This window comes from Prinia subflava, chromosome 4 (assembly GCF_021018805.1).
Source record: "Prinia subflava isolate CZ2003 ecotype Zambia chromosome 4, Cam_Psub_1.2, whole genome shotgun sequence".
Classification (NCBI taxonomy): domain Eukaryota; kingdom Metazoa; phylum Chordata; class Aves; order Passeriformes; family Cisticolidae; genus Prinia; species Prinia subflava.
This window is the reverse complement of record NC_086250.1, coordinates 38,527,064-38,554,328: the sequence shown is the minus strand read 5'-3', so window position 1 is coordinate 38,554,328 and position 27,265 is coordinate 38,527,064. Positions and strand designations below refer to the sequence as shown.

Genomic DNA, 27,265 nt, shown 5'->3' with positions numbered 1-27,265 from the left:
AAAGTTAGGAGAATGCCAATCAACTTTCCAAAATCATTATAGTGAAAATGAGAGAGCAGCTCAATAAAACATAAACTGCAAAGGCACAAGGTCACAGTGGCTAGAGTTTTAAAAACTGCATACATCTAATTTTCTCTGTTCTGCATTCCTCTTTTCTATTATGTCAACTGATCAGTCTGTTTTAGGTTTGTCTTCCAAACCCATCCCTGAAGGACCCACCTCCCCTTAAACTCATTTACTGGACTCTGCACTAAAGCAAGAGTGTGCTGTTAAGTGTCTTGCATAATGATGCTGGGGTGATTGTGGGCCAGAGCAAATAAAAGGAGAAAACTACAGGAAGCATAACTGCCACTTGCAATAGTCTGGACCTCTCTAAGAGAGCCAATGGAAAAAACCTGAACTGGAAATTCAGGAAATTCACAGAGCTAAAATACATCTAACTAGCATTTCACAGTGGAGTAAGTGCAAAGTGCTTTAAAGGCCTTTAAGATGAGAGATTGATTATTCTACACTGTAGCTGTTGTCACTGCATAGCAGGCTATCCAAACCTTACCTCTGTCTGAACCATGTGAACGCGGTGAAGCCTTAGATCATGCACTGCTGCATAAATGTCAACAGTGTCCTTCGAATCCAGCTGCTGCAGAATTCGGTCCAGTGCAATGAACGTGCCAGTCCTGCCAACACCAGCACTGGAAAAGAAAACAACCCAAGAGAAAAGCAGATGGATCAAAGAATTCACTATATTTATGTAATACTTTTGTAAAGTTCAGATCTCCAGGGTGAGAAGCAAATTGTTCAAACGGCACCTTTGGGCCTTTATAACACATGCAATTTATTTAGGAAGGGGGAAAGGATAGTCATGGGAGAGGTATCTCTGCTACTGCCTGCACTGCTTTCTGCTTTGGATTAACCCAGTCACTGAGATACACTGAAAGACTGCACCTGGCTCTAACTTTGAAACCTGCTCTCTCCAGGGATGCAGCTGTGGGACACAGTAAACATCTGACGTGCTGCAGCACACACTGTACAGGCACACACAGGCAGGGTCACAGAAGATACAAGCCTCAGCCCATAATGGTGGAGGGGTCAGATACTACAATCAGCTACTACCAGTGAACATATGGCTTTATCAGAAGATACAGCACCAACCACAATCTTTCTCTCTCTGTAGCCCTGCTACGACTGGCTAGTGGATAACAGGTCAGGCAGTTCAATTTTGTCATTTTTTATGCAAGTGTAAGGGTGGACAACATAAGTGAGGGAAAACTGCAGCCCTGTGACTGCCAAAGATGGAAAAAAGCAGAAGGGCATGAAAGGGCAGTAAGAAAAGGAGGTCTCAGTCAGAATGGGGGAATGATGGATCTGGCAGCTAGTCTCAACATCCACACATAGTCAGACTCACCCCAGGTATGTCTTACCTTTTAAAACACTCTTTTTTGATTCAAACATTGGGCCACAACAGCAGCACATGGGCAATTTAAGAATGCAAAAGCTTATGAGCAGTGGCAGCTGTTGGCACTTTCATGCTCTCCAATGACACACAGACACAGTGGCTCCCTAAGAATAATTTTCGAGGCACCTCCAGGTTGTGGGTGAATGCACGTACCTTGGGAACAGTGCTCTGATGTATGTGGAAACTTAAGACCATCAGCTATCTCTCAGATTCTGTGGCTGCTCATAGTCTAACAGGGATGAAGATTTGGGATCTTCCCAAGGGTAGGCACAAGGGCTCTGTGCCACTGACCTTTTGCTGCTGCACGTACCTGCAGTGTACAATACTTGGTCCTGTGTCTGGGGTCCTGTTGATATAATCTCTTACAGTTCTGACAAACTGAATCAGGGACTGGGTGGTCTCTGGCACCCCATGATCTGGCCATACAGTGTAGTGGAAGTGACGAATGAGCCTCGTTGAGTCAAGCTGCTCTTCCTGTTGGGATTCAAAAGTGTGGATCATCAGGACAAGAGGGAAAGAGACACACAGAACAGGTGCCTTCAGAAAAAATACTATAGCTTCCACCTGAGGGAACCAGGCATGATGTAACTGTGGTACAGCAGAACAAACCTTCCTAATTTAGCCTTGCAAGTGTTTTAAGCCAATTAATCGTGAAAAAAAAAAGCAAACATACGCTGCAGATTTTAAACTCTCGTATTGTCCACTCTGGGAGCACTGATTCAGACAGCATCTCAACAATCAGGTCTCCATAGTACAAGGAATCCTGGTCATGGGGCCAGTATTGATCACACTTTACCTGCAGGGACACAAGGAAAGACAGATATAGTGCTCGATACAGCCATAAACAATGCCTCCATCCTGCACTGGCACAAGCAGACTTCAGACCTCTTGTGCCTGAGGATGAAGGAAGAAAGGCAGCAGCTGAATTCAGAGAGAGATGCCACTCTCTGCCATGTCAACAAACGGGGTCTGGACGGGAACAGGTTAGCACTTCACTGATGCCCACTTCTACAGTATATTTGCTGTGTCAACCCTTCTCAAGTCTCTGCTTGGATGAGAGCTATGCCTCCAGTGCCCCTTCCTCACCTCTTGCTGCCTACTTGCCTACTTGGTAGTAGGGTCCCACCTGGAACCAGTGAGATGCAGAATGACCCAGATTCTATTCTGTGTCGGCTTTCACCATCTCGTCAGGAAAAAATGGTAAGCTGAAAGGAACTGACCCTATATGTGCCACTAGAGGATCACCACTTCAAGTTTGTTTAATTTTCTTATAGATCTAGTTGCTGTCTTACAAAGGGTACAGGATGTGGTCAAACCTGGGGAGGTGTGCTACACTTGCCCTCAGTAAGAGTGTTAAGTGCATGAGTGGTCTCTTTGCTAACTACATCAGGGCTTATATATCAGAGATAATTTGATGTATTTACTGATCGACATTTGCTCTCCAGAGCTTATATTTAAAGTAGAAGTTGATCAGAGTTGATGTGATAAACAGGCACTTTTTGTTACTGGTTGTCCTCCTGCATGCTGAAGAGAATTGTCTAGTGAACAAAGTCCTGGATTAGAGACCAGAAGGACTGAGCTCTGTTCCTAATTCTAGCCTTGACATGTTGCAAGATCTTGAGACAGTTTGTGTAACCTCACTTCACAGCCTTAGTATCTCTCCTGTCTTTATATTACACCTTATCTTTCATGCCGTGTATCTCCTTAACTGGGCTCTTTTTGGCTTCAGTGGGATGCAAATAAGAAGCAAAAGCTTTTAATAGATGTTGAAACAGAAATTAATAATAAAGAAGAGTCACTGCTTACCCGGCCCTTTTCAACACACTGCGTTACCATGACAATATTGTGAACATTTTGCTCCCATGCCATCTTCCAGAACTCATCTTTGGTTCCAGGCAAAGGGCCCTGAGTTGCTATGTATTCCCTGCGGAAATTATTGCCCTGCAAATAAAGAGAACTCCATTAGTTTCCAAAAAGGCAGAAAAAATACCTTCTAACAACTGAAAAAGCCTTGGGGTTGCAGCCAGGGCTCTGCAGCAACCCTTGCTGAGACAATAGTTTTGAAAACTAAATTGTTGCCTTGGACCTGGAAGCAAATGACTGACTGGAACAGCGAGAAGGAAGAGACTATGGCAGTATATCCAAACACTGTTCCTTTTGTCACAGCCAAAGTTTTCCACTGTACTTCTGTGCTAAGCACACTCTCAAGCAACTTTAAAATTGCTAGGGGTTTTTGTTTTATTTATTGTTTTTAATAAATTAGCTGAGTTCTGGCTTGAAATCTGGATTGCTAAAGTCACTGCTATTATCAATCATAACTCTTTGGCAAAGGGCATTATTTTAATTTCAGCCAGTTTTATCACCCTGCAAGGTGCCAATGCTGTCAGGATGAGCTACAGCTCCACAGTGAGGATGCCACCTGCAGTGATACCTACGGTTGTTGTGGACACTGTATAAAATCAGCGACCTTTAAAAATATGTCCTTGGCCAATTAGACTTGCTATCTTACATAACTATAGCAGTGCAAGAAAGTGTCCTAAAGTGCTGGATAAATCACTCACAGTTAACTTAATGGCAGTCACACACAGTCTTTCAGCACACTCCAAAAATGAGTTCTCAGTTTTTTAGCTCAAGTGAATCAAGGAAGGGAGAGGGGAGCCTTAACCATGCAGCTTTATATTCAGTTTTCAATGAAGGAAAAATTATCACTGGAAGGAGGACTATAAAACACCAGCCTTGAGTCACTTACTGGTATGTAGCTTGCATTAATGTAGTCTGAGCAAGGGTCATCATCCACATTGGAAAGCTTCACTCTTGATGTATCATCTAGCAAGAAATTGATTACAAGAGGCTTAGGGCTAGGTCTTGATTTTCAGTCCCCTCGGCACATACAGAAATGCATTTGTGAAAGGACTGGCAGCACTATTACAAGATTCTATATGAAGAGCTAATTTATAAGGAATAACTGCTGGGTTTACTGCCTCTTTAATCTGTGAGTGCTGTGGAGTGTTCCAGAGACTAGGAGATAGATGGGTAAGAAGGAAGCAGTAAATATGCGGAATTTCCTCTGCTGAGCTGCATAGGATTTGTTATGACAATAAAAGGGCCAAAATAGCATAATCCTTTGAGCCTAACAGCAGTGTGCTGTACTGGAAAGCAGCACCCAGCTCTGCCCTTGAAAGAACAGTTGCACTTTAGTGATATTTTGAGTTAATGCTGAGCAGCTCAAACATCCTCTGTGGGTGAAGGGCCCTCTGTACAGAGACACAAAGTGCCTGAGCTGCCAGGACACTGATTCAAGAGATAATGCCATGTTGGATCTCAGTCAGGTGTCACTGCTGGCATGAGCAGGCAGGACACAGGAGAGGCTGTGCTGCAAGCACATGCCACATCCATTAGTGGGGATGTGGAGCAGGAGTTATGTGGTGTTCCTCTCAATGTTCTATCTCCAAAATGACAGGCAGGAGATTAAAGGGGGAACCTCTCTATGACAGACAGGTCTTGCCTGAGAAGAACAGGGTTAACTTGACACACGTGTCTTACCATGCAGAATTACACTACCTCTTTATTGTATAGTAGGTTTGCTGTGTACTCTGAAGAACAAAGATTTGGCAAGGATGTCAGAGAGCACTGAATGGATGATACCCCATATGTAAAAACCCTACTGTTATTTCTACTGTCCTTGTTATCAGCAGTGACTGAATGTCCCTAATAGCTGGAGCTTTTTCTCCCTGGACTGAATGCTAGTCATTACACCTCCAGTGTGAAATTAAATTACTGGTCTGTGTGAAGCCATTCAGGGCCATGCATCATCTGCCTCCTAGCACAAGGACCTGAGCTGGCAGAGATATTTCATCTCAGATGGAAAGGAGGGAAGGGATTGGCTCCACTCTTTTCCACTAGGCTTGCTGAAAAAAAAAGTGAAAAATAGCTGGTGTGATGCAATATTACACAACCAAAGCTAAAACTCACAGGGCAATATATTATTGTATCGATTTTTCCCTCTGTTCTCTGGCAGAAGTGCTATGTCACATGTCTGGTTTCGACCCACATCCTTCAAGTCCTGCGAAAAAGGAATAGAAATAAAATGTGAGGTGAAAATAATTAAAGGACAAGACAACACAAAGGGAAATCGTGCTCATCAGCTCTTAAAGGCCACGGACAGAAAAAAGCTGGGTTTTTTTAGAAAACAAACTAAAATTACATAGGTAATCATACTGTTTTAAAGCAAGTTCATGGTTGGCAGGTACTTTCCATGCTTTATCACACAGATGTGCCATACATACAAAAGCTTCTGATCTCAGCCAGATATCAGGCAGAGGCTGCCAACCAGAAGATGCTAAATGAAGAGTTGGTTTCTGCACATGAACAAGTGGAGTCCAAATGAAATGCTCCCCCTTATTTGGGTTTGTGTGAGTAAGACAAACAAATGCTGGCCTTTCTAATACATTAACAAGTTGATTCAGTCAGCCCGCCCCTTCACAAGGCAAGTCCTTTGCCTAGGTTAGGATCCCACCTCATACTCCTTGGACAGAAGGTAATTGGAGTCTGCTTGAAGTTTGGTGAAGTGTGCTTCAAAGTGACTGACTTTGATCGGACTGAAATATTTAACAGGAGGAAGAGAATCACAGGATGAATCACAGTCATAATTTATCCAGTTGGTTACCAAGAAGTTTTTTAGGTAATAATTTTTTCTTTTTACCTGGAAGTTTTCCGGTACCTGGAAATCATTTCAAAAGAAGAAAAACTTCATCAGTAAGTGATCAGATGGGTCTGTTCAACCATAATGACATGTTAAAAACCCAAACTTTTCACATTACCCTTTTTGCCCCAAGTTCAAATGGACTGGCAGTGGCCTATCTCTGCGAATGTTCAGCCTTGCTGTAGGTCTCTCATGGCCATTGCTGGAACAAAAAGGAAAGTATTCTGTTAAATCATTAAGTTTTGAAACTGGTAAGAGTTGGCAGTGACATATACTTTCTCAAATTTCCTTTTTTCCAGTTTACTGTTTTCCAGTGTGTTTCCATTTTTGGCTCTGATCCTGTGACACTGCTCTTAGCTGAGGCACAGAGTTTTCTTCTATTTTAGCTTGGCACTAGTGATGTGGAGTGTATGCATGGTACAGGTATTAAGACATTTTTTTTGTTCTGAAACACTCACTGTCCAATCCACCATTAAGGAGGGTGCCCTGTGCTAAGATGGACCCTAAATTGGTTCATTCTCTACATGTAGAGGAACATGTAGATAAATTTTCAGCACTGTAAAAGGTCTACAGCTTCCAGCACATCCACTCTGCAGACCAGGCCTGTAGCAGATGCCCATGTTCATGGCAGGAGTAAGTGGCAGAACCACAGCAGGCTTTGGGAAAGCCACAGAAGTGGTACTTACTCCACACAGCTAGTGTTGCCTTTCATCTTTTGTTGTCATCTCCTCCTTCAAGACACCTCCCTTAGAGAACACTTTCTCTTTTTGTCTGATGTGGGAAAACCATACCAGTATTATTGCCATCCTGTTGGGTATATAACTTACAACAAGAAATCACATTCTAGAATGAAGTTCATCCATTTTGGCTAAAAGCTATGACTAGTTAGAAGACAGGTTTTTTTCAATCTGAAATTCTAGCATATGAAAAGCAAATTCAAAAACATATCAATTTAATATTATATCAGTAAAAGAAGTGAATTTCAGACTTGCAGTATTTCCCATGCAGTGGAAATGTTGAGGTTTTTTTCTAATTTCAGAAACAACAAAGAATTTCACATCTCTCAGTCATGCAAAATAGTTTAAATGGATGGAGATCTTTTCAGTTGAGATACAGTATTTCATTTTTAAAAAACATGTAAGTTCACTACTTAAGATTCATCTATAATGTGAGATACACAATTATACCTGACAAAAAATGAGAAGCAAAGTTTGAGCGAATCTTTTGGACACTGAGGTAATGCCATACCTCAGTATTTTTGAATTGAAATGATAAAGTCTAACTGAAGTTTCAAAAGCTTCCTATCTACAATGCAGATGCAATTAATCTGAAACACTTCATTTTTTGACAAAAGACTTTTTCACAGAAGATAAAAGTTTGAATGATAAACCATTTTTGTTCAGAATTATTGATTCGTATTGCAAACTAAAGTTACAAGGATCCTCTATGACGTAATTCTGACACCATTTGAATTAAGTATATATATATTTCTTAATATGCAAGTCATTAGTTGTATACTTAGTATGTACAGAATTTGGGGGACACAGATTTTATCTGTTGAACAGTTCAGTGCATCCATCCAATTTTTAGCTATGCCTAATCAATAGTATTAAATAAATATAATTTTACATGATTTCAATAACAGACTGATAAAGGGAGTCAGCTTACCCAACTTTTTGTCTGCAGACAAATAAAGCAGTAACAGCCACCAACATCACAATCAGAAACAAGCCAGCACTCACACCTTCAATAACTCCAAAGAGAGGCTCTAGAAACAAAACAGTGTATTTATATATCTTGAGGAAAGGATCAGAAGTATCAGAAGAATCAGAGAATCAGTAACTTCCAGGGGATCTGTTATTATCAGTTGAAGAAAATGGCTAAATACAAGGAAATGTAAGGCATTAAAACACATAGCTAGAACCTGGCCTTGTTTTTCTGTTCTCACTTTTCAAACCAATAAACAAAAATTTTTATTCCCACCCATAGTAAAAGAAAGCACAACTCCATTATATGGGAGTGGTTCTCTTGCAGTTAGAAGCTTTCTTGGTGATAGCCTCACTGAGCATTTTTCCTTTTCTCTACTTTCAGCAGCTTGGTCAAGTAGTCCTCTGAATTTTCCAGTAAAGGTAGATAAGCCAAGACTGCAGCTTCCTCTCAGAGCAGCCCTCAGGACATGCACAACAAACTTTGTTCCACTCCTCACAAATAGTTCTAGATGCCACAGTACTCTTAGGCACAATATATAATCACAGGGCACAGTCACTGATAACAGCTGAAACTAACCTGCCTCTGTAGTGATGGGTAAAGAGAAGAAGGTGTCCGCAAAGAGTGGTTTGGGAAGTTCCTTTGGGTCTTCACTGAAAAGTTGAGTAAAAGCTCGAATGCTGATTCTAAAAAAAACAAAGCCCAGTTAAAAATGGCTCATCAGAGGTTCAGAACCAACAGCAGAAAATTAAAAACTCGTTTGCCCCTTCGAGACAATTAAAACCTTTCCACTGACCACAGAAAATTCTTAACACAGACACCTGAGTAAATCAGTCTTCTACTCTATTATTAATACTGATCCCTGAGTAAAATGCAGAGCCCAGCTGGTGCAGGTAGAGGGCTCTGAGGTGCCCTGGCAGAGGTAACAGATGGGGTTCTGGCTGCTGGCACACATAGCCTGACCATGTCTGAAGGCAGGACCAGCAGAAGCTGCAGAGGAGAGAGGACTCAGAAATGCTTCTCAGGGGGGACACATTCCCTTCACTTGGCTGGCACACTGTGCTAATGGATAAATGTTATAGTCCTCTTTGTTCTCCTGGCAATATGGGTATTTCTCAGATTGAATTTTGGGAAATGTGCCCTAATGAGAGCAGGCTAGCACTGTTTTAATGATGATGAAGAAGCTGACAGGCACAATGGGCACTCCTTGGCATGTGCCTTCTGTCCATGTGCCATTTCAAGTGAGCAGCTTGCAGATCTCTTGGGACAGTATTTGCCTGTGGGAGGGGTGTCACTGAGCCTGGCCTTAGCAGTCACACTCTTCTACACTCTAAGGTTAACCTGGACCTAGCTCTGGAGCCTGAGGATGGTGCCCCAGGAAGAATGGCCTCCAGGTTTTTCTAGCTTGTTCCAAAAGAACAATTGGCAGAGTTCTGCCAGACTGAGTGAAACATGCTTGCCTTCTTCTGTTAAGTACTCTTCTAACTTAGCCAATCGTCTTCACCCTTTCCAAAGAAATACTGAGCAGCAATAGGAGAGCTTCCCATCTAGCTGAGGTAAATAAATAAACCTAATCACTGCACAGTTTTGTGCATAATTAATCATATCATACCTGTGCTAGTGAATGACTGGTTCTTACCTATGGAGCAGGGGCATGGATAAAGCTTTCATAAATTTGCAGTGAAACACAAAGAACATTGTACAATGCAGTTACTAATCTACAGAGGCTCAAGTGGGATCAGGCACTCAGATGACACCAAGCCTAATAATGGGACAGAGCACAGCTACCAATATAAGTCTAACCTATACGCAGTTCGAGGCTTTAGAGGTCCATCGCAGAATTTCTGGTGATCTGGATCACACTTTCCTCCCAGATTTTCCATTTCTCCTCCAAGCTTAATGTCAAAGCTTTTATAGCCACTGTCAGGTTTCTCAGCACAGCTACTGGCAAAATAATTTGTCTGGTAGATGCGTATAGAGTCATTGTGTTTGTACTCCAGGTAGGAAGGTAACGGGTGCTGCTCATCGGGCTTTGGTCCTTCACTACCTATGTCACGTGCAGAGAAAGACACAAGGTTTAGATGCCACAGCGATTAATGTGATGAGGTTTATAGGCTCAAGCTCTTGACAGAAACATTCTTATCCAATTTTCTATTTCCTGGAGGCCACCTCATGAATACAAAGTTGCAATGGTTAGGGTGCCTTGTTTCTAGTACCCACCTTTCTATTACTTTTTAGGCAGATTTCCTCACAGATCCTCAGTGCAACTTTTGTCGCAATAGGCATGTCAAATACTATGACATTTTTTCCTGTGCTGTTGGTGGGAGTTTTTTTGATCCAGATTCCTGGATCCTACTACTAGCTATTTCAAAAAGTAAGAAAAAACCCCACATGCTGACAACTCTACTGTATATAGAGAAAAACTACAGTAAGAAATTACAGGGGGCCCCTGAATGTAAATTCACAGTACTGGATACAAGACTCAGATAGGCAAAGCTACGGCAATGAGTAGTCCCTTTCTCAAAAAGCTTTATATTTTACCCAAGCATGACAAAGCAGACAATGGAAATATTATCTTTTTTTCCTATGGGTTGATGGACAGAGAGATTAGGAAACCTTCATAAGAGTCACAGAATATGTCCTGTTATGCCAGTAAATGAAGCCACTTCTAAAAACAAGGTATAAATTGTTGAGACATGTATCTGATTTGTCAGACACATGTCTCAACAATAGGTCAGGTGTAGAAAGTGAGGTTTATGTGCATGTCACAAGGACAATTTCTGCTCTGTTTTATAGGGCTGCATGCAAAGTCATTTTCTTCAGTTAGCAAGCATCACCTGGCAGACCTGTGCCTTCTCAGCATGGCTTACTGAGACTCTGCAGAAGGGTTGCCTTTTAGTGTTTGCACCTAACATTTAAACTACCTTTTGAGATCTATGAACAGCAAGGCACAGATCTGTGTTCGCTGGCAATGGCAACCAACATAAGCCTTCTGCTATGGAAATAGTCTGAACATACAAGACAGTTTAATCTAAAGTGTAGAAGCTAACTACCACTTCTGTCTGAGCTCTGTAGTTGCTACAGACTCTCTAAGAATAGGACTGAGTTCCTACATCCTCAGGCTAGGGAGGAAGTATAAATCCAGAACCTGTATGACACTCAGGCATGAGGAGAAACCTCTTTGCTGTGCAATGATAGGGATGTACTTCCACATGTAGATTTTATTGGCTATAGAGAGAATAGCATTAAATCACGACACTTACCATCAGCCTCCCTCACGACCACAGTAAAGTACTTCACAGCTCCATTAGTATCACTAAACCAGCTGCAGTTAAAAGTGAAGTTGATGGAGGATTTGGTAATCAGCACCTCTTTTTTGTTCACTCGTATGTCTGGAGGTGGTGGAGGAGGACCTTAGTAATTAAATAAATAAAAAATAAAAAATAGAGAGAAAGAATTACCTATGTACTTGCTGTGAGCTAGACCTAGTAAGGATAATGCAATTGGTAACAAATCTTGGTTGCCTGGACCCAAATCTCTGATTATATTCTCTTTGCAATCAAGAGTCTTCACCTCCCACAGTGAAACTGCCAAAAGATGAAACAAGCCAGCAGTGTGTTCACCATAATAAGAGTGACATCTCCTCAGTAGGAATTCCTGCAGAAGCTCACATGAAAATGCATTAAAGTTGTGTCAAGCCCATGAAAACAGAAATTGCAGCTGCTAAAAACAACACAGGTTTTAGCCAAGTATTTGGAGGCCACTTAATACACTCACTATAGAAGTTACCTATTTTAAGCATCTATATTTCTGCTTTCTTTTCCAGAGGAACAGCCAGGGTTAGCCAGACACAGCATTCAACTACAGAGTACCATTTTCTAGACTGACTGCAGAATTTCCATGGGAAATGTTCTTTGTATGATACAAAACTATACCTTCCACAGTGACACAGTAGAAGTAAACTGGAAAGTGAAATACACAGTGAAGAAGGTGCAGCAGAAGTTGAGATTTTAAGGATCTACATTGCTGATCCTTTTAAAAATCTGTAGTACTGAAACTATATTGCACATATGGGAAACAAAAACCGTAAGCAGGTGGCTAAATTTCAAAAGCTTTTAGAATGCCAAAAAACCCCCAAATTCCTACATTTATATGCTTTTTAACTAAACTTCTTGCATACACAAAGTCTAGCTGCAATTTTTTGTGTTTCCTTGAGGCAGGGCCTCCAGCGTTAATCAGGGTCTGGGAGAGCAGCAGTGTTCAAAACAAGTGACAATAAATAAACATGACCATAAACCAAGTAAGAATAAACACGATCAGCAAACTTTCAAATAGGACTCAGTCTCACTTCTTGTGACATGAATAACTAGGTCTTACATCTGGATTTGTAGTATCCTTTGCAATAGAGGAAGGAGATTAAAAGGCAGTTCAGGGGTAAAGGAGAAGGCAGGCTGAAGACTGAACTCTAGCTTAGCTCAGTAGCTCCCGAAGTAAACATAATTTTTATGATCTAGTATTTCACACAAACGTGACTTTTAATAAGCAACTACAGAGGCATCCCTGAATACAGGCCTCCTGGCCATCCTCTAATTTTTGAGAAGTTTAGCCCTGGAACAGTTCAGGCCTCTGCATTGTGCTGTGCCACTGAATGCTGAGGTAGTGCAAAATCTGGGGCAGCTCTAGGGTCAGCGATGGCAGGCTGCTGTCTGCAGTGATGCCTGGCAGTGTAGAGGTACCAGCAGATGCTACTGATACATTCCACTCAGCAGCCTATGGGTAAAGAAACTGAAGAATCTGTTTCAAAGCACATGCTATAGAAATGTGGATCCCCCCTCAGGTAAGTCTTACAGGTGATTTAGTCAGGTAGCACCTCAGGAGAGTCTATAGAAGCCAGAAGAGAATGTAGTACTACAATCCAATGTCCTTATTGATGGATATTTGGGCTGAGGATGGCTACCATCTATGAGGGGAAACAGCCAGATACAGAAAGCCAAGCAGCAGGCATGAAGACAACTGAAGACATCTAATGATGAGGACAACGTATTTATGTTTCTCAGGCTATATTTCATGAATGAGCCAAATAATTGGGTCTGGCAATGTAATGAGAGGCAATATAGTCAAAATCTGCATTGTCTGTCACAACAGGGACCAAAGGATGGGTTCAGTCTGCTTTGGCCACCACTCCACACATTGGCAATTGTGGAGTTCAGAACTCCTTTTACTGTCTAACCAACATGAGCAATTGCTTATTGCTGCTCAATGCCTCTCCTCAGGGCAACTCTGAATTCCACTTACGATCAATCATTGTGATGGTGCTGTCTTCAACCACTTCACTCGTCATGTCTGCAGAATGCACCTTGATGGACACCAGGTATCGCTTGTGGGGAACAAGGGTCATGATATTAAGCAGAGATTTGTCTTTTTCTATCCTTTTAGAAAATTCCACTTCACGAGTGTCCATCTTCTTGCACTCGACGCTATACCCATCAAAGTCAGAATCGGGGGGAGTCCAGGAACACGCGATGGCAGTAGAAGTTTGGGGCCGACAGTGAAGGCTTTGTATCTTGTCTGGTTCTACAGAAATGTTGAGAAGTTAATGCTCAATGGGAATAGGGACAGGTGTCATACACTCTCTGCTCAGACTACAGCTCCCAGATTCTGCATCAACCATCACATCAGAGCAGGAGGCTGGGAGTCAGAATTCCCAACTATCCTGCAAATGTGTGCTGCCTGATTATTATGTAAAGCTGTCTAACTAATTTTAGCAATCTGAAATCAGATCTAGTGACATCCGCCCCATCAGCATTGTGAAGCTCCAGTAACTAATTGTGAAAACAAGAAAAAACTCCTACTTGATGAACTCTTAACATGAACAGGCAACACCACAAAGAAATGGATTTTTAGAAGGCTGTTACAACTTATTTGGAGACTCCATGTGGTCACTTATCAGTATCAATACTGATACTGTCATCTCATGAGTCATCTGGTTTCCTGGGTAGCATGTGAGGTACCCACATTACTAAAACATAACACAGAAATATGCTTCATCCATGTAATATGGGAGCACCATTTATATCATATAACATGTAACAAAGACAGGATTTCACTTTCAGATGGCAGGCATTTAAGTGATTAACTACAGGTGAAATTTTAACTATTATGCTGTATTAAAGAGCTATATTGCTTACTAAAATAAACATAGATGTCAATTTAGAGCTGAATCGCACCCCAAATGAAATGAGGATTTGCCACGACTCACTTATTTTTACAATTTCATGTCACTTTTTCAAATCAGCCTGTTACTGAGGTTGCTAAAGACAGCTAGAGATGAAACAGATTCACAGAGAAGGGCAGAAACGCAGAGCAGTGAAACACTGATTCCAGTTTCAAATCTAGTACAGCACAGTTTCTGTCATACTTCCTGTCTTATCATTCAGAAACATGATTATTTCAAAGTACTACCATCAGAGAAGTTTGGATATTCAGACTTATTTTTCCCCTGAAACTGATTGATTCAGGCTCTGCAACCAAACAGATTGACTCTGGATGTGAAGATTATAAATGTGTGTCCATTCTCAGTCTTTAAACAGCTGTCCTTGAACACAGCAAGGGCTTAGAATCTAGCTGAATTCATCAGTGTCATTCATGAATTTATTAATGGAAATTACTGACTGCATAAGGAATTGGTAATATTTTACAACAGTTTTGCATCTTCTTCAGCTAAGTTTTAGGGTGCAATGGAAATTTTTACTTACTGGTTCTCACACTTGCAGACTGTGACCGACTGTATGTCTTCCAGCTGTCGCCACTGACAGTTCTGACACTGAACTCGTAGAGTCTTCCTGGGCGCAGGCCATAGATGATGCGTACTTTAGATTTGCTGTTGCTGTAGGGATTGAATACTGTGAGAGGATCCTTTGGAAGCCACTGCACCTCAAAATCATCATAGTCTGTCCAGTCTGGAGGACCCAGCCAAGTGATTGATAAAGAAGTGTTTGCAACATCAGTAAATGACACAGTGTTAGGAGGGCTGGGTGCTATACACAAAGGGGGGAAAAAAGAAGAGAAGAAAAAGAGATTCTTAACAATTTTTTACACAAGACAAATGAAACATGTGTTATTTTCCTCACGCATCACGAAGTACTTCGTATTATCCTGTATACACAGCCAGTGTATACAAGTGTATAACTGCACCTATGCTGATGATGGTGACTTCCACAGTCATAACATATTCCTGAACCCTTGAAAGAAAAACAGTGCTGACTGCTTTTCTTTCACATTCCATTGGTTTAATGCACTTAAGGTGCACTTCATCTTTATACCTTCAATGACTCCTACAATAAATTCTCCTTCAGAATAAGTCTGTTGCATAGTTGTGAACTAATGAATTCAAATAGATGGGACTAAAAAAAAAAATCCCGTACCTGTTCTTCCTTCAGCATTTGCTGTGTTGGTCAGGTCACCACTGTGAGTCACCACAACCAAAGTATACTTTCTGCCAGGAATGAGGCCCTGGAAATGCCACTCTTCCAGGTCTTTCTTTTGCTCAGTTTCTTTCTGTGTCCCATTTGGGTTGTAAAGATTCAGCTCATAGAAGTCAACATCTCCTGCTGCTGGAGCCCAAGTGAACCACAAACTATCTGTCATGTTTCGGTTGGATGCCTTGAGACCAACAACTGGGGCTGGTACTGAAAAAAGGAGGAATGAATATTACTTTATGCAGAACATCCTTTTGGGTGAGAAAAAGCAAAAAAGGTCAAGCAGACCTTATACTTATCCTGCAATGACAGTAATTTTATAAACTAGACAGCCACCACAGCTGGTTGAAAAGCAGAAAGCATATCTCAGTAGCTTCCTTTATTATTTTGAACTGCCACTGTTACCAGAAGAGTTTATATGTTTATAATGGATAGTTTTGCAAATGTTAAGCAGCTTTTTCCTAGTCAGTATTTGGAAACACCCATTTCTGAGGTAGCAGAAGAAAGTGCACCACTGTGCAGATGTAGTCTCACAGACAGGTTCCTATATGGTGCCGCAGGGGAATAAAGAAAGGTTTCACAGAATGTCAGAGCTGCTAGAGCTGCTTAGAAAACTCTGCCTCCCACATGTGGCTGAACAAACACTGAGCTGTAGCCAGAGTTTCCAATGGGAAACAAGTTTTATTTCACTGGTAAGACTGTCTATCCCATTAACCCTGCTTGCTTTGCCTTTCTGCCTTTTCCACTCAGGCAAATACTGCTTTTAGAATGGGAGACAGCCAGGTTCTTCACTTCATTTTTCCTGTTGTAACTACATAATTTAGGATTTACCTTTATATATATATAATGCTTTTTACACATTAGAGCCACTTTTGATACTCCTAAAAGTTGCTCTAATCTAGTGTGAGCACCAGACTCAGACCATCTCCCTAGTCCCCCATGAGCACCACACTGGAGACAGATGGTTTTCTTAGATGTTCTTGCCTGTTCTTCCATAGACAGATGACTCGTTAGTGAGCTCTCCACTGTGTGTAACAATCACCATTCGATACATCCTGCCTTGACGCAGGTTCTGGAACGAACACTGCTGGAGATGCTGCTCTCCTGAAATCCTGTCGTGGAGGGACTTGTCTGGATTGTATAGGAAGATGTCATATGAATCAAGCTCCCCCTGAGAGGTGGTCCAGCTGAAGGACAGTCGGTCAGTGGTGTTCTCTGTGACTTTCAGATTTGTAACAGCTGCTGGAACTGAAAAGAAGGACAAATGTAAGAGTAAATATCAGAGTCTAGGTACTAAGCTGAAACTTTAATAAACTCATGGCCATAACACATTTCAATTAAGCCACAAGCAGCTAAGTAATATCAACAGCAACTGTCAGAAACAAGGGGAAAGTGTCTATGAAATGCCACTGAGTCTCTCCAAAACAATATTCTTATTTCCCAGAAGGTCTGATTCTCTGACTATGCTCACTCAGAACTGTCCATTAGCTTCTACAAGAGGCTTTAAATCAGTAAAGACTGCAAGCAACACTTGGCTTTGAGGTTAGAAGTGTGTATTCACATCAAATCTCGCACTAAGAACCTTGAGGTTGTGAATTAAGAACTTTATTACAATAAAGCACAAATGACAGAGAGAAGCATTAGACATTTTGGTTTAATATCCTTATTATGAACCATAGCCATATTATTATGATAATAAATTTCAGATTCACATACAAAACACGTATCAGGAAAAATGATGCATAAACATGCAGAGTGTGTACCTTACTAGAATCTTTGCAGAATCAAGATATACAGATGGTTCATGTATTTAATGATATCTGACTGAGGGAAGTATAAGTAAACCAAGATGTTCTAATTACCTGTTCGGCCAACAGTTTCTGCACGCTTACTGAAGAGTCCACCACTGACTGTCAAAACCTGTATTTTATACTTCTTGCCAGCTAGTAAATCTTCAAATTTGTGCTGTTTGGCAGTAGCTGGCTCTGATTTGTTACTCAGGAGGATTCCTTGCTCGTTCAAGAGCAGAATGTCATATCTTTCGGCTACACCAGGAGCTTTCTGCCAGGTTACTAACAAGGAATGACTGCTGTAAGCATGATGGGCTAATAATTCCTGGACAGTGGCTGGAACTGGAAGCAACAATTAAAGGCAGAATATTACCAGGTGGAATACAGATCATTCAATACACAAATCTGAATAAAGTATTTAACAGAACATAATTTTACATATTTTCAGTTTCACTTGTGGAAAAAGAAATGTCTGTGCATATGTTTATGCAAACAAATAATTCCTACACATAAATACAAAAAATGAAGTTACAGAGCATTACAGATATCTGAACTGTGAATGGAGAAGCAACAGATATATACAGATTATCATGCAAAGATGGAGAAGGAGAGTGAACTGAACTGACTGAAACAGTTAGGAAAGTAATACAAAAAATAAAGGAGTGGTAAACTGGTGCAAAATAGTAGCCCCGAATAGAAAATGTTAGCCAGCTGCTGCTGCCCAAAAGTCAAGGCCATAGATAACAAATGCAGGTGCTAGAGAGAGAGGATAGATTAAAAACAAGGTATTGCATTGTTGCAATACTGACACCCTGGATACTGGGACAATATGTTGTCTAACAAGCCTTGACCATGCAATAGGCTCTGCTGGAACACAATACTTGACAACATGGAGTGGATGTATGTGTCAGGTGGGTACAGGCATAGGAAATGAGAGGGATGGAACTGCATTCATCCTGTGAAGGAAGACACTGGGCTGGGCTAGAATTCCATGCACATTCACCCAGGTAAAGCTACTGAAAAGACATATCTCACTGGTATTAACAGACCCATGCCTACATCATGACTCATGCTTTGAGATAAAAAACACCCCATGAGTCTGAATGTCCCCATGCCCTATGGTACATTCATAAACATTGTTAAACCAGGGTCAGTCTCTGGGAAGATATAATGCAACTTTCTCATTGTCTCAAGAGAAACATACTTGTTCTCCCAAAAGCTGCTAAGCTGTTGTGCAAGGTGCCACTGTTAGATTGCACCACCACCCGGTACTGCTCCCCGGCTTCCAACTTGTGAAACATGTGCTCAGAGATGTGTTTGGAGACACTCTGGGAATCAAGCTGATGGTTTTGCTGAAATATAGTTACTGTGTAGGAATCAACATCTCCGCCTCCAGGGCTCCAGCTCACTTGCAGGCTGTTTGTCATGCCATTAGGTGACACATGAATGTTTCGGACCTTGCTTGGAACTGGAAAAAAACAGGGAACAAAGAGGCACCTGGTCACAAATTTCCTGCTTGACTCAAGCTTCCTAATTTCTACCTATTTTATGACCACAGAAAAATGATTCAAAAGAGAAAGATCATTTACAAGTACAAGTAGTATCATTCATGGATAAATACAAGTAAAGTTGTAAACATTTGTTGAGCTTATGCCATTTTAGAAAAGCAATTCTATGTGTAACCTCCCTCTTGTCCAAATGATGCTTTAAAAACCCTTCAAAAAATGATAGCTCTTTAGGTACCCCCAGTTAGTTAGCCATCTTGCCATTATTATCTCATTCACTTCAGGTAGGTAAAAAGAGGTGTAAAATAGGTGATTTAGCTAGAGGCACCAAGCAAACAACTGGCATGCATGGGAATAACAGAAACTTAAATGCTGACATCTCAATACAATTCCCATGCAACAAATCAGATTCTCTGCCAACAATCAAATATTAGTAAATGCAACACTTTTTTATTAAGCATGGGTCACAAGTTGGCTGAAATACTAATGTGGTTTTCAAAGAGATCTGCTGTCTCTGAGCCAATGTTACAGGAGCTTGAATATAATCACACTTGATTTTCTGTGCTTCATTCTAGAGAAGCCTAAAAGACGTTTTAAATACCACATTATTTCTTACTTGTCAGGCCTTCTATGAAAGTAGCACGCTGTGCATCTCCACTGATGGTCAGAACAAGAATTTTGTATAGACGTCCTGGAGTCAGAGCTGTGAACCAATACTCCTCAATGCTGTTTCCGAGGAAAATAGGTGGGAAGATCTTCATATCATTGAAGAGGAGCTGAATCTCATACTTGTCCACATCCCCCTCAGCCTTTGACCAAGTTACCTGCAGATCTTCTGTACTCCTGTTACTAAGAGTCAGTTCCTTCACTGACTCTGGCACTGAAGAGGTGAGAAGAAAGATGGGAAACTTCTCAGTACTTACTGACAGACCCCAGCAAAAAGCTAGCAGCTCTGAAGCCATGCTTCTGAGTTACAATTTTTCATTCAGCTCCATAGAAAAGCAGTAGATTGCATTTATTTGGGTAGTTTGCACCCCATCTAACACTGAAAGGTCCCATTTCAGAACAGAAGTCCGCAATCGATCAGCATCAAAATAATAAATAAATGATAATGGAGCCTGCAGGGAGTTTACCTAGCCAACAAAAACTAAGATCTATGTGTACAACAAAAAGAGAGAAAAGAGGCCTGAGCTAGTGCCAAGCCAAGGCAATCCATCTGTGTGATGCAGCACCACAAAGCAGTTTCCAAATTGTGCCAGACACAGGTGTGTTATTTTTGCCCCATGCTACATCTTTGTTAATAAACTGAGTTTCCCAGCATGGCTCCTTAACTCACATAGGGTGCTAGGTGAAGATTGCACCTAGATCCCTGCTGGGTCCCAACTAGCCACCTTACCACTCTTGCCTCATGCTCTCCAATTCCAGTGCTTGGGGTAGTTTGAATAGAGTGAGGTCTAGTCTATCTTCTTTCCTATATATTTCCATGACCAGAAAAAAACTGTTTAGTACAGTCTGTCTTATAATTTAATTATAAATATTAAGCTCACATGGAAAACTGTACAACTGTTTTTTGGCTTTCAACATTTCAAGATTTGCTTTCCCATTTAACAGCACAGGTCTCTTATTTCACTTTTTGTTTGTTCATAACTTAAACACTGGTCATAAACTAAATACTGCTTTCTGTATTTGGAAAAATACACATTCAAAGACTCACAGTCAACATTCTATTCTAGTCAAATATCATATGAGATTTTTGCTCCTGGGTATGGTAGATAAAAAAGAAATGCCCTGGGGTATCTCAGAATGTTTCCAGGATGCTTACTTACTTGTTCTGCCATAGACTCTTTCGCTAGTTTCGTATTTCCCACTCCTCGTGCTGACTGTGACACTGTACTGCCTCCCTGGGACCAGATTGGTGAACACACATTCATTTTCATCCTTTGGGACACTTTTTGTTTGGATGAAATCATTATTGTTCCTGATGATCACTTCATAATTATCAAAGTATCCAGATGCATGTAACCAGGATACCTTCAAGTAGTCACTTCTGGCTGAATTGCTGACAGTAAGTCCCTGGACACTTGAAGGGACTGGAAGAAAAAGAACGCAGTTAAAGATTCAGAAATCCATAACTTCCTGAAGTAACCAGAGCTGTGGTAGAGAACTATATTTGTGGTAGTTACCAGAGCTCTGTGAGGAAGTTGCAAAAAGACAACAATGTGGATTTAAGCAATAAAATAGTATCTGCGGTTTCTAGGCTGCTTTACATCTTATGACAATACAATGGTTTGCCTTGCTAATTTTTGGTATTATGGAACTTGCTCTGTTTCTGTAAGAGTAGTGAGTTCCACAGACAAACATTGATCCAAAATTTGGTTCTTGTCCTTTTGTGGCTGTTCCTTGGATTTTCACTTAGATCATGGGAAGACTAAAATTACACTAATTGATAGTCTTTGGCATTGTAACACCTCTTAGAATCTTTCTTTTGTTCTACTGATTTACCAAGTGTTAAGTCTCAGTTTTTTCAGTTTTTGAGAACGTTTTAAAAGGTTCTCCATCATTATTGCCATTCTTTTCTGAGATTTCTCTATTCCTGTTATAATATCCTTGAAAACCGCATGACCAAAACTATAGACACGTGTGTTATAGTAACATAACCAATTGACATGGATGTTACTCATTATTGTGGCGCCTCACTAATGTTTTACTAATTAGCCAATCCTATTCTTTTCTTTCAGTGCCTGAGTAACTTTCTGAGGAGATGCTCTGCAGGATATTCTTGAAGGGCCAAGGAGAGGCATTAAGGGCAGGACAACACATTTGAGCCAAAACTGATACATGATTTCTGCTCACTCATAAGGATTGACATGACTTTTATTTATGCTAAAGCATTTTTTGCATTAAATAAAATAGCAATGGGGCATAAGAACAAAACAAAGTCTATAAAGCTGTAATTTTATGGTTTGACCCTCCAACCCCTACTCATCCATCCCAGTGTGGTCAGATATTGATAAGTCATTGGTAATGGCTATAATTAGCCATTACCAACATAACAATGCTTACAGTGACTGTACTTGGCCAGAGCCTTTCTTTACCTGTTCGTTCCTGGCTGAGGGAAGAGTTTTCATACTTCCCACTCTTTGTGGTTATCATCACATCGTAAAGTGTCCCAGGAGTAAGGCTGCTGAAGGAGCATTCACTGAACGATTTGGAAATGGTAAGAGTCTGAACAATCTTGTCATCATGAGAGAGTGTTACCAAGTAGCTGTCTACATCTCCAGAAGCTGGCAGCCAAGAAACACTGAGGTAGTCACTCCGACCTGAGTTACTTACTGTTACTCCAGTCACACTGGAAGGAACTGTGCAAAGAGGAAAAAACAAGAAAAGCATTAACTAGCCAATTCTTATTGTTGTGAAAATCCCTGGAATGCCATCCCCTGCAAAATATGCAGTCTGGGACTCCTGAGAAGTTCTGCACTAACTGCCTTGCAGCAACATTCATCTACTTTTTTAAATACATTGAAGGAAATTGTCTTTGGTTGCCTGATCCCAGCTATTCTGAACTCCCAGAAGTTGAGTTATTCTCTCAAATCGCCAATCCTCAGTAACAGCAGTAACTGGTGAGATTGGCAAGACGCTGAGGCCCACAGCTGAATGTTTCATTTCCAGGGGGTTCTCTGACGCCTAGTGGACAAAACATGAATGCCACCTGATTTTCAAGCCAGCAACGTGTGCTCCAAGGCTCTGCATTGCCAGAACTATCATCACTCAGGTACAAAACTCCCAGTTATTACAGGGGCAGAACTTAGACATAATGAACTTCCAAATTTTCACTGGACTCTGCTGTACTGAAAGTATCCCAGCAGAGGGGCTGGCCAGCAGCTGTCAGTCAACCCCCTTCCAGATTTTACAAAATACGCTCATCTACTTTAAGCTTTTTAGTATTACTCTTCTCCAATTTTTTTTCAGGTTTGTTTTGCCTTTTCACCTGAAAATAGTTGTTTTCAAGAAGAACATTGCAGAAAACTGCCTCTGCCAAATTCACATAACAGATGAAATCGCACTATTCTGCCAAATTTTCCCTCTAAATATCCACAGAACTGGTATTACATTTCATGACTCTTTAAACCTAAAGAACTTGATGCAACAGCAGATCTTGTTCTATGAAGTACAGAAGCACTTCCTAATAAATAATTAGCCCTGGTGGACATTCTTTAATGCTGGATTAAAGAAAAAGAATGGGTGGTGAGAAACTGAGACACAAATTCACCCCACCACCTTCAGGCAGGTTCTTAGCACACATAAGTGAGCAGCAGTCGAACTCTGCCACTACATACTCAATGAATAAGAAATTCCCTTCCAAGGAGTGATTGCCTAGCACAGCTGTCTGTTACTCTCAGGGCATAGTTTTGTCTTCATTACAGAGTGATCCTGCTGCAGAGTTCCCACTGCAGTTAGAGCTGTTAGCTCTCTAAAGCTATATTTACACAAATCTGGACAGACAGTGCACACATATGGAACTATGTGAATGAAACTCTTGTTTTTCTGAATTCTCAGTGCAGCAGCTTAATCACAAGACCATTCTCTTAGATAAATTCAGCTTTTAAGAACTACCAAAAAGCATGCTGGAGTGCTTTCCTTTTTACCTGTCCTTTCCTCTGCAATCGTTTGCCTTGAAGATATCCCTCCACTGACAGTGGTGACAACAACTGAATAGAGTCCTCCAGGTTTCAGGGGATAGAAGTGGTATCTGTTAGTTTCACTGGGAACAGTTTCATTTTTAATGACAACATTCTCATGAATCAGTAGCACTTGATATGAGTCTACATCTCCCAGTGCTCTTGTCCAGTTGGTGAACAAGCTGTTGGTTGATCCCTGACTTGCCACAGTCAGACCTGTCACTTGGGCTGGCACTGCAAAGGAAATTGTCATACTGTTACTGAGGAGAAATAAAATAAAACAGAATCCCCCAAAGAACACAAGTTTAGTCACACTGAGGAAGTGCATCAAAAGAACATTCCAATTTGCAGCCAGACTCAACAGGACTAAAAATACTTTAACAGAGGACTGCTTCCTGTCTGGGATGTGGTCTATGGGAAACTAACTAAGGCATAGAAAGATCTTTCAGCCTTTAGCACAACTTTTCTCAGTCAGATGAAAATGATTCAAGATCAGGGGACTGAAAGAGATGGCATTTTATAAATACCATTAAATAAAAGCCATCAATTTAGGAAATCACTCAGGGTTTTTCATGACTACTTCAAATACGGTGTGTGTCTTTCATTTTCCCTTTCCTCTCCCATTCCCAATATTTCATTTTAGTAAATGGTAAACTTGTTTGAAGAATATCTCAGGCACAGTCATCTATACTGTGTCAGACCCTTTAATTTTGGGGATAACAGAGATAGATGGTTATGATTTAACTTTTTACGTCAGAAAATCTGCAAGACACCAACTTTTATAGCATCAAAAGATGAATTGTTAAATAAACATAACATTTATCTAAGCATAAGCTCATGAACTTAGCCAGAAAAGAAAAAGAAATAACAAAGGAATGTAATATGTAGCACAAATTTTACCCCAAATCCTCTTTATTTATTTGGTTGGACAATATTTGGTCAAAGCAAGGAAATACATTTATTTCTAAAGATTTCTGTTTACAGGACCAAGCACAACTGAAATAAAGAAGACTCTAACTTTATAAAATGTGAATGCATTCTTCTGCTTTTGTTTTATATCAGCCTTTTTGCACACATATTACTGGTTTAGTAATCATTAACAGAAGCTAGAAAGTTAGGGACATAGCTGAAGAAAATGCAAAGTTGACAGAAAACTCAATCAAAAATCCTTCCTGTTTTATAATGTTCTCATAACATAGTTAGCTCCAATAAGACACTAAAGTGCGACATTTCTGTGTTAAATGCTCTGTGATACTGCAGGTTTCACTGGAAGCTGACCAGTCTGGGATGGAAGTAAGAACTACTTCTGTCATACTTACAGCAATATTTTTCAAGCCTAGTAAGCTGTCCTACTGCAAGGAAGATTCAGAGGTTTGGAAAGCTTATTAAGACCTATGCTCCAGCTAAATTATATTTGTTTTTTATAACTCACTTTGAATGTAATATTGACACACAATCAGTGCCTGATGTGTTTTCAAGCCTTGACTCATACTAGTGAAGTGGGACCTTTATGCCTGAATAGGACCCCTAAAAGGGTGTAAGTCAGATGGAAGTGAAATTCCAGCTACCTAATAATCCAACAGAAAAATGAACGCATAAGCTAAACTTCTCAGGCCTTGGAAGGAGTTATAAAATTTAGGTAAGGACCACCATCAACCCTAGGCATGCTTAGATTCAGACACAAGCAACTTGTTTTCTCCTGTGCTGTGCAAGGTCAGAGCTACATTTTAAAACTTTGTTTGCACTGGAGAATGCTTAATGCAGAGTAAAGCAACCTGTATGGTTTAAAACTTGCACACGTGCACAAAATCAGCACCCTGCAGGGGGTGAGAATGAGACCTTCCTTGTGACACAGCTATCATCCTCAGTAACAAATACATATCCTGGAATCAGAAGAGCAAACAGATTCAAAATACATCTTCAATGTCCCATATGTTGTCTTTCAACTTTGGAATGTTCCCCCTAAAGTAACATTTTCCTGTTGCTGATGTTGGTGATATTTCTCTTTTTCCCAGATAATGAATGCTTTGTATCAAGGAAGTGACCCTCCTGAAAATACACAGTGAAAATGGTTCTTCCTATATGGAATCTTGTGCTAATGTAGATTGACTAGATGTGACATAATATTTCAGAAAACTGTTTTGCCAGGAATTACACATCTATTTCCTCAAAATCTTAACTAAATACAGCAAGATAACTGACAGTCAGAAACGAGAGACTTAGACATGTAATTTTTTACTGAGGAAATATACATAAGATCAAGACTTTTGAGATTTAGACATCAAGTTAATTAAGTTCACTACAAAGCAAAAAACAATGGTTAATTGTTAACAGAAGATTAAAACAGTTTCATAAGATGATACCTGTTCTTCCTTCTACTGAAGTCCAGTTGCTTAAAGTCCCACTAATGGTAGTGATGGTAGCTGTATATTTCCTTCCAGGCACCAAGTCAGTGAAAGTGAATTCCTTAGCTTCTTTTGTAAGTGTTTTTTTTACAATAGTAAGATCACTCTGTCCCAGGGAAACCACATAGCTGTCCCATTCTGCAACAGGGGTCATCCACATGACACTAAGTGAAGACTCATTAGCATGCTTCACACGGAGCTGGAGAACAGGCTCAGGAGCTGGAAAAGTACACAGATATCACAATGAGAACAGGACTGTGTCGAGAGCACACGTGCCCCATCTCAAGCTATTCTAAGAAATGTATTCTGTATGACAGAAATGTGACAGCAACAGAGTATCTGCAATCAAGAGGAGCTTCTTTATCTTTCTCGGGGAATCCATTGTTACAAACCTAGTACTTGTGCCCCTCTTCCAGAAAGGACTGCTAGCAGCAGATTTCAGCAATGCACTATGGCTGTAATGCTTAGGTTTAAACTTACTTCAGGATATATATTTTGCAAATGGAAACGCATGGAAGTCAGCAAACTTCCTCTTGAACTCTGGGTGCTGAACAGGGATATAACCACAAATCAGATCTATACCAATGTACTTCTAACAAACAAAGATGCAAATTATAGGGTCAGAGTGACATTGATTTTGCACTGGTTTATACCTCAGTCAAATTGGGGGAAACTTCAGACTTACAGTGGCATAAAAGAAAGAATTCAATCAGCGAATTTCTCTGTGTGTTCATGTGTGTGTATGCCTGTATACCCAGCAAGCATGTCTTGCCTAATACAGTCCCTGATCTGATTTTGTCCCTGTAACATTGAAATACAATTCACTTTCCGAGTCTGTAGGTTAATGCAAGAGAAAACTGAGTCACAACAGGGCCTAATACCTGTACTTCATAACAGACACATTACACACATCACTGTGGGTCAAACACAGTCACGATACACCCACTGCTGGATATTATTAATGGATCATGTTCTGATCACAGAATCATAGACTCACTTAGGTTGGAAAAGACCTCTAAAATCAAAAACTGCTTAGCTGAGTCAATTAAAAGTAACACCATAAACTTAAATTACTTGCAATATATGTCAAAGTAAGGAAGATGAGAACGTATCTTGCTCTGATCAAGTTTGCTAAAAGCCAGAGAAAGCTTCAGTTCTTTAGCTTCTAGTGGTCTTGCTATTGCGCAAAATAAAAAAAAATTAAGTCCTCAGGGAATGACAGGTGAGGGTATAGTAGAAAAGGTAGGCCCCAAGGCAGGAAGAGTGAGGATGAAGTAGAATGGCCCTGTCCTACCTCACACTCTTCAGTGAGATATGGGTTAGACTTGAGCCTTGCCTGTTATTCCTACTCCAACCCTTCCTTTCCTCTGAATTGCACTTATTCTGCATTCACTGAGCAGAAATTCTAACAATTACATAGGAATTATTTTTTAAGTTTGAAGTAAATCAGATGTGGCTTTGAGTAATGCACTGCAAAAGAATTCCACTCATATCCCTGCAGTGTATATGGATTTCCTTTGGAAACACACACTTGAACAGACTAACC

General features: G+C 40.6%; 1 protein-coding gene across 4 annotated transcripts in view; it reads right to left on the bottom strand.

The window, feature by feature from the left end:
• PTPRB (protein tyrosine phosphatase receptor type B) overlaps positions 1-27,265 on the bottom strand; it is a 63,040-nt gene that overhangs the window by 7,557 nt on the left and 28,218 nt on the right. For all 4 annotated transcript variants that reach the window (XM_063396472.1, XM_063396470.1, XM_063396471.1 and 1 more), the window contains 24 exons: positions 25,678-25,938; positions 23,282-23,548; positions 21,731-21,994; positions 20,462-20,725; positions 19,252-19,515; positions 18,335-18,598; positions 17,203-17,472; positions 16,325-16,588; positions 15,287-15,550; positions 14,618-14,899; positions 13,158-13,436; positions 11,126-11,275; positions 9,666-9,909; positions 8,442-8,548; positions 7,824-7,923; positions 6,274-6,357; positions 6,156-6,173; positions 5,970-6,051; positions 5,426-5,516; positions 4,203-4,279; positions 3,260-3,394; positions 2,127-2,249; positions 1,764-1,927; positions 554-689 (listed from right to left, as the gene is read on the bottom strand). In XM_063396472.1, coding sequence (XP_063252542.1) covers positions 554-689; positions 1,764-1,927; positions 2,127-2,249; positions 3,260-3,394; positions 4,203-4,279; positions 5,426-5,516; positions 5,970-6,051; positions 6,156-6,173; positions 6,274-6,357; positions 7,824-7,923; positions 8,442-8,548; positions 9,666-9,909; positions 11,126-11,275; positions 13,158-13,436; positions 14,618-14,899; positions 15,287-15,550; positions 16,325-16,588; positions 17,203-17,472; positions 18,335-18,598; positions 19,252-19,515; positions 20,462-20,725; positions 21,731-21,994; positions 23,282-23,548; positions 25,678-25,938 — 4,454 coding nt within the window. The remainder of the gene's footprint in view (positions 1-553; positions 690-1,763; positions 1,928-2,126; positions 2,250-3,259; positions 3,395-4,202; positions 4,280-5,425; positions 5,517-5,969; positions 6,052-6,155; positions 6,174-6,273; positions 6,358-7,823; positions 7,924-8,441; positions 8,549-9,665; positions 9,910-11,125; positions 11,276-13,157; positions 13,437-14,617; positions 14,900-15,286; positions 15,551-16,324; positions 16,589-17,202; positions 17,473-18,334; positions 18,599-19,251; positions 19,516-20,461; positions 20,726-21,730; positions 21,995-23,281; positions 23,549-25,677; positions 25,939-27,265) is intronic.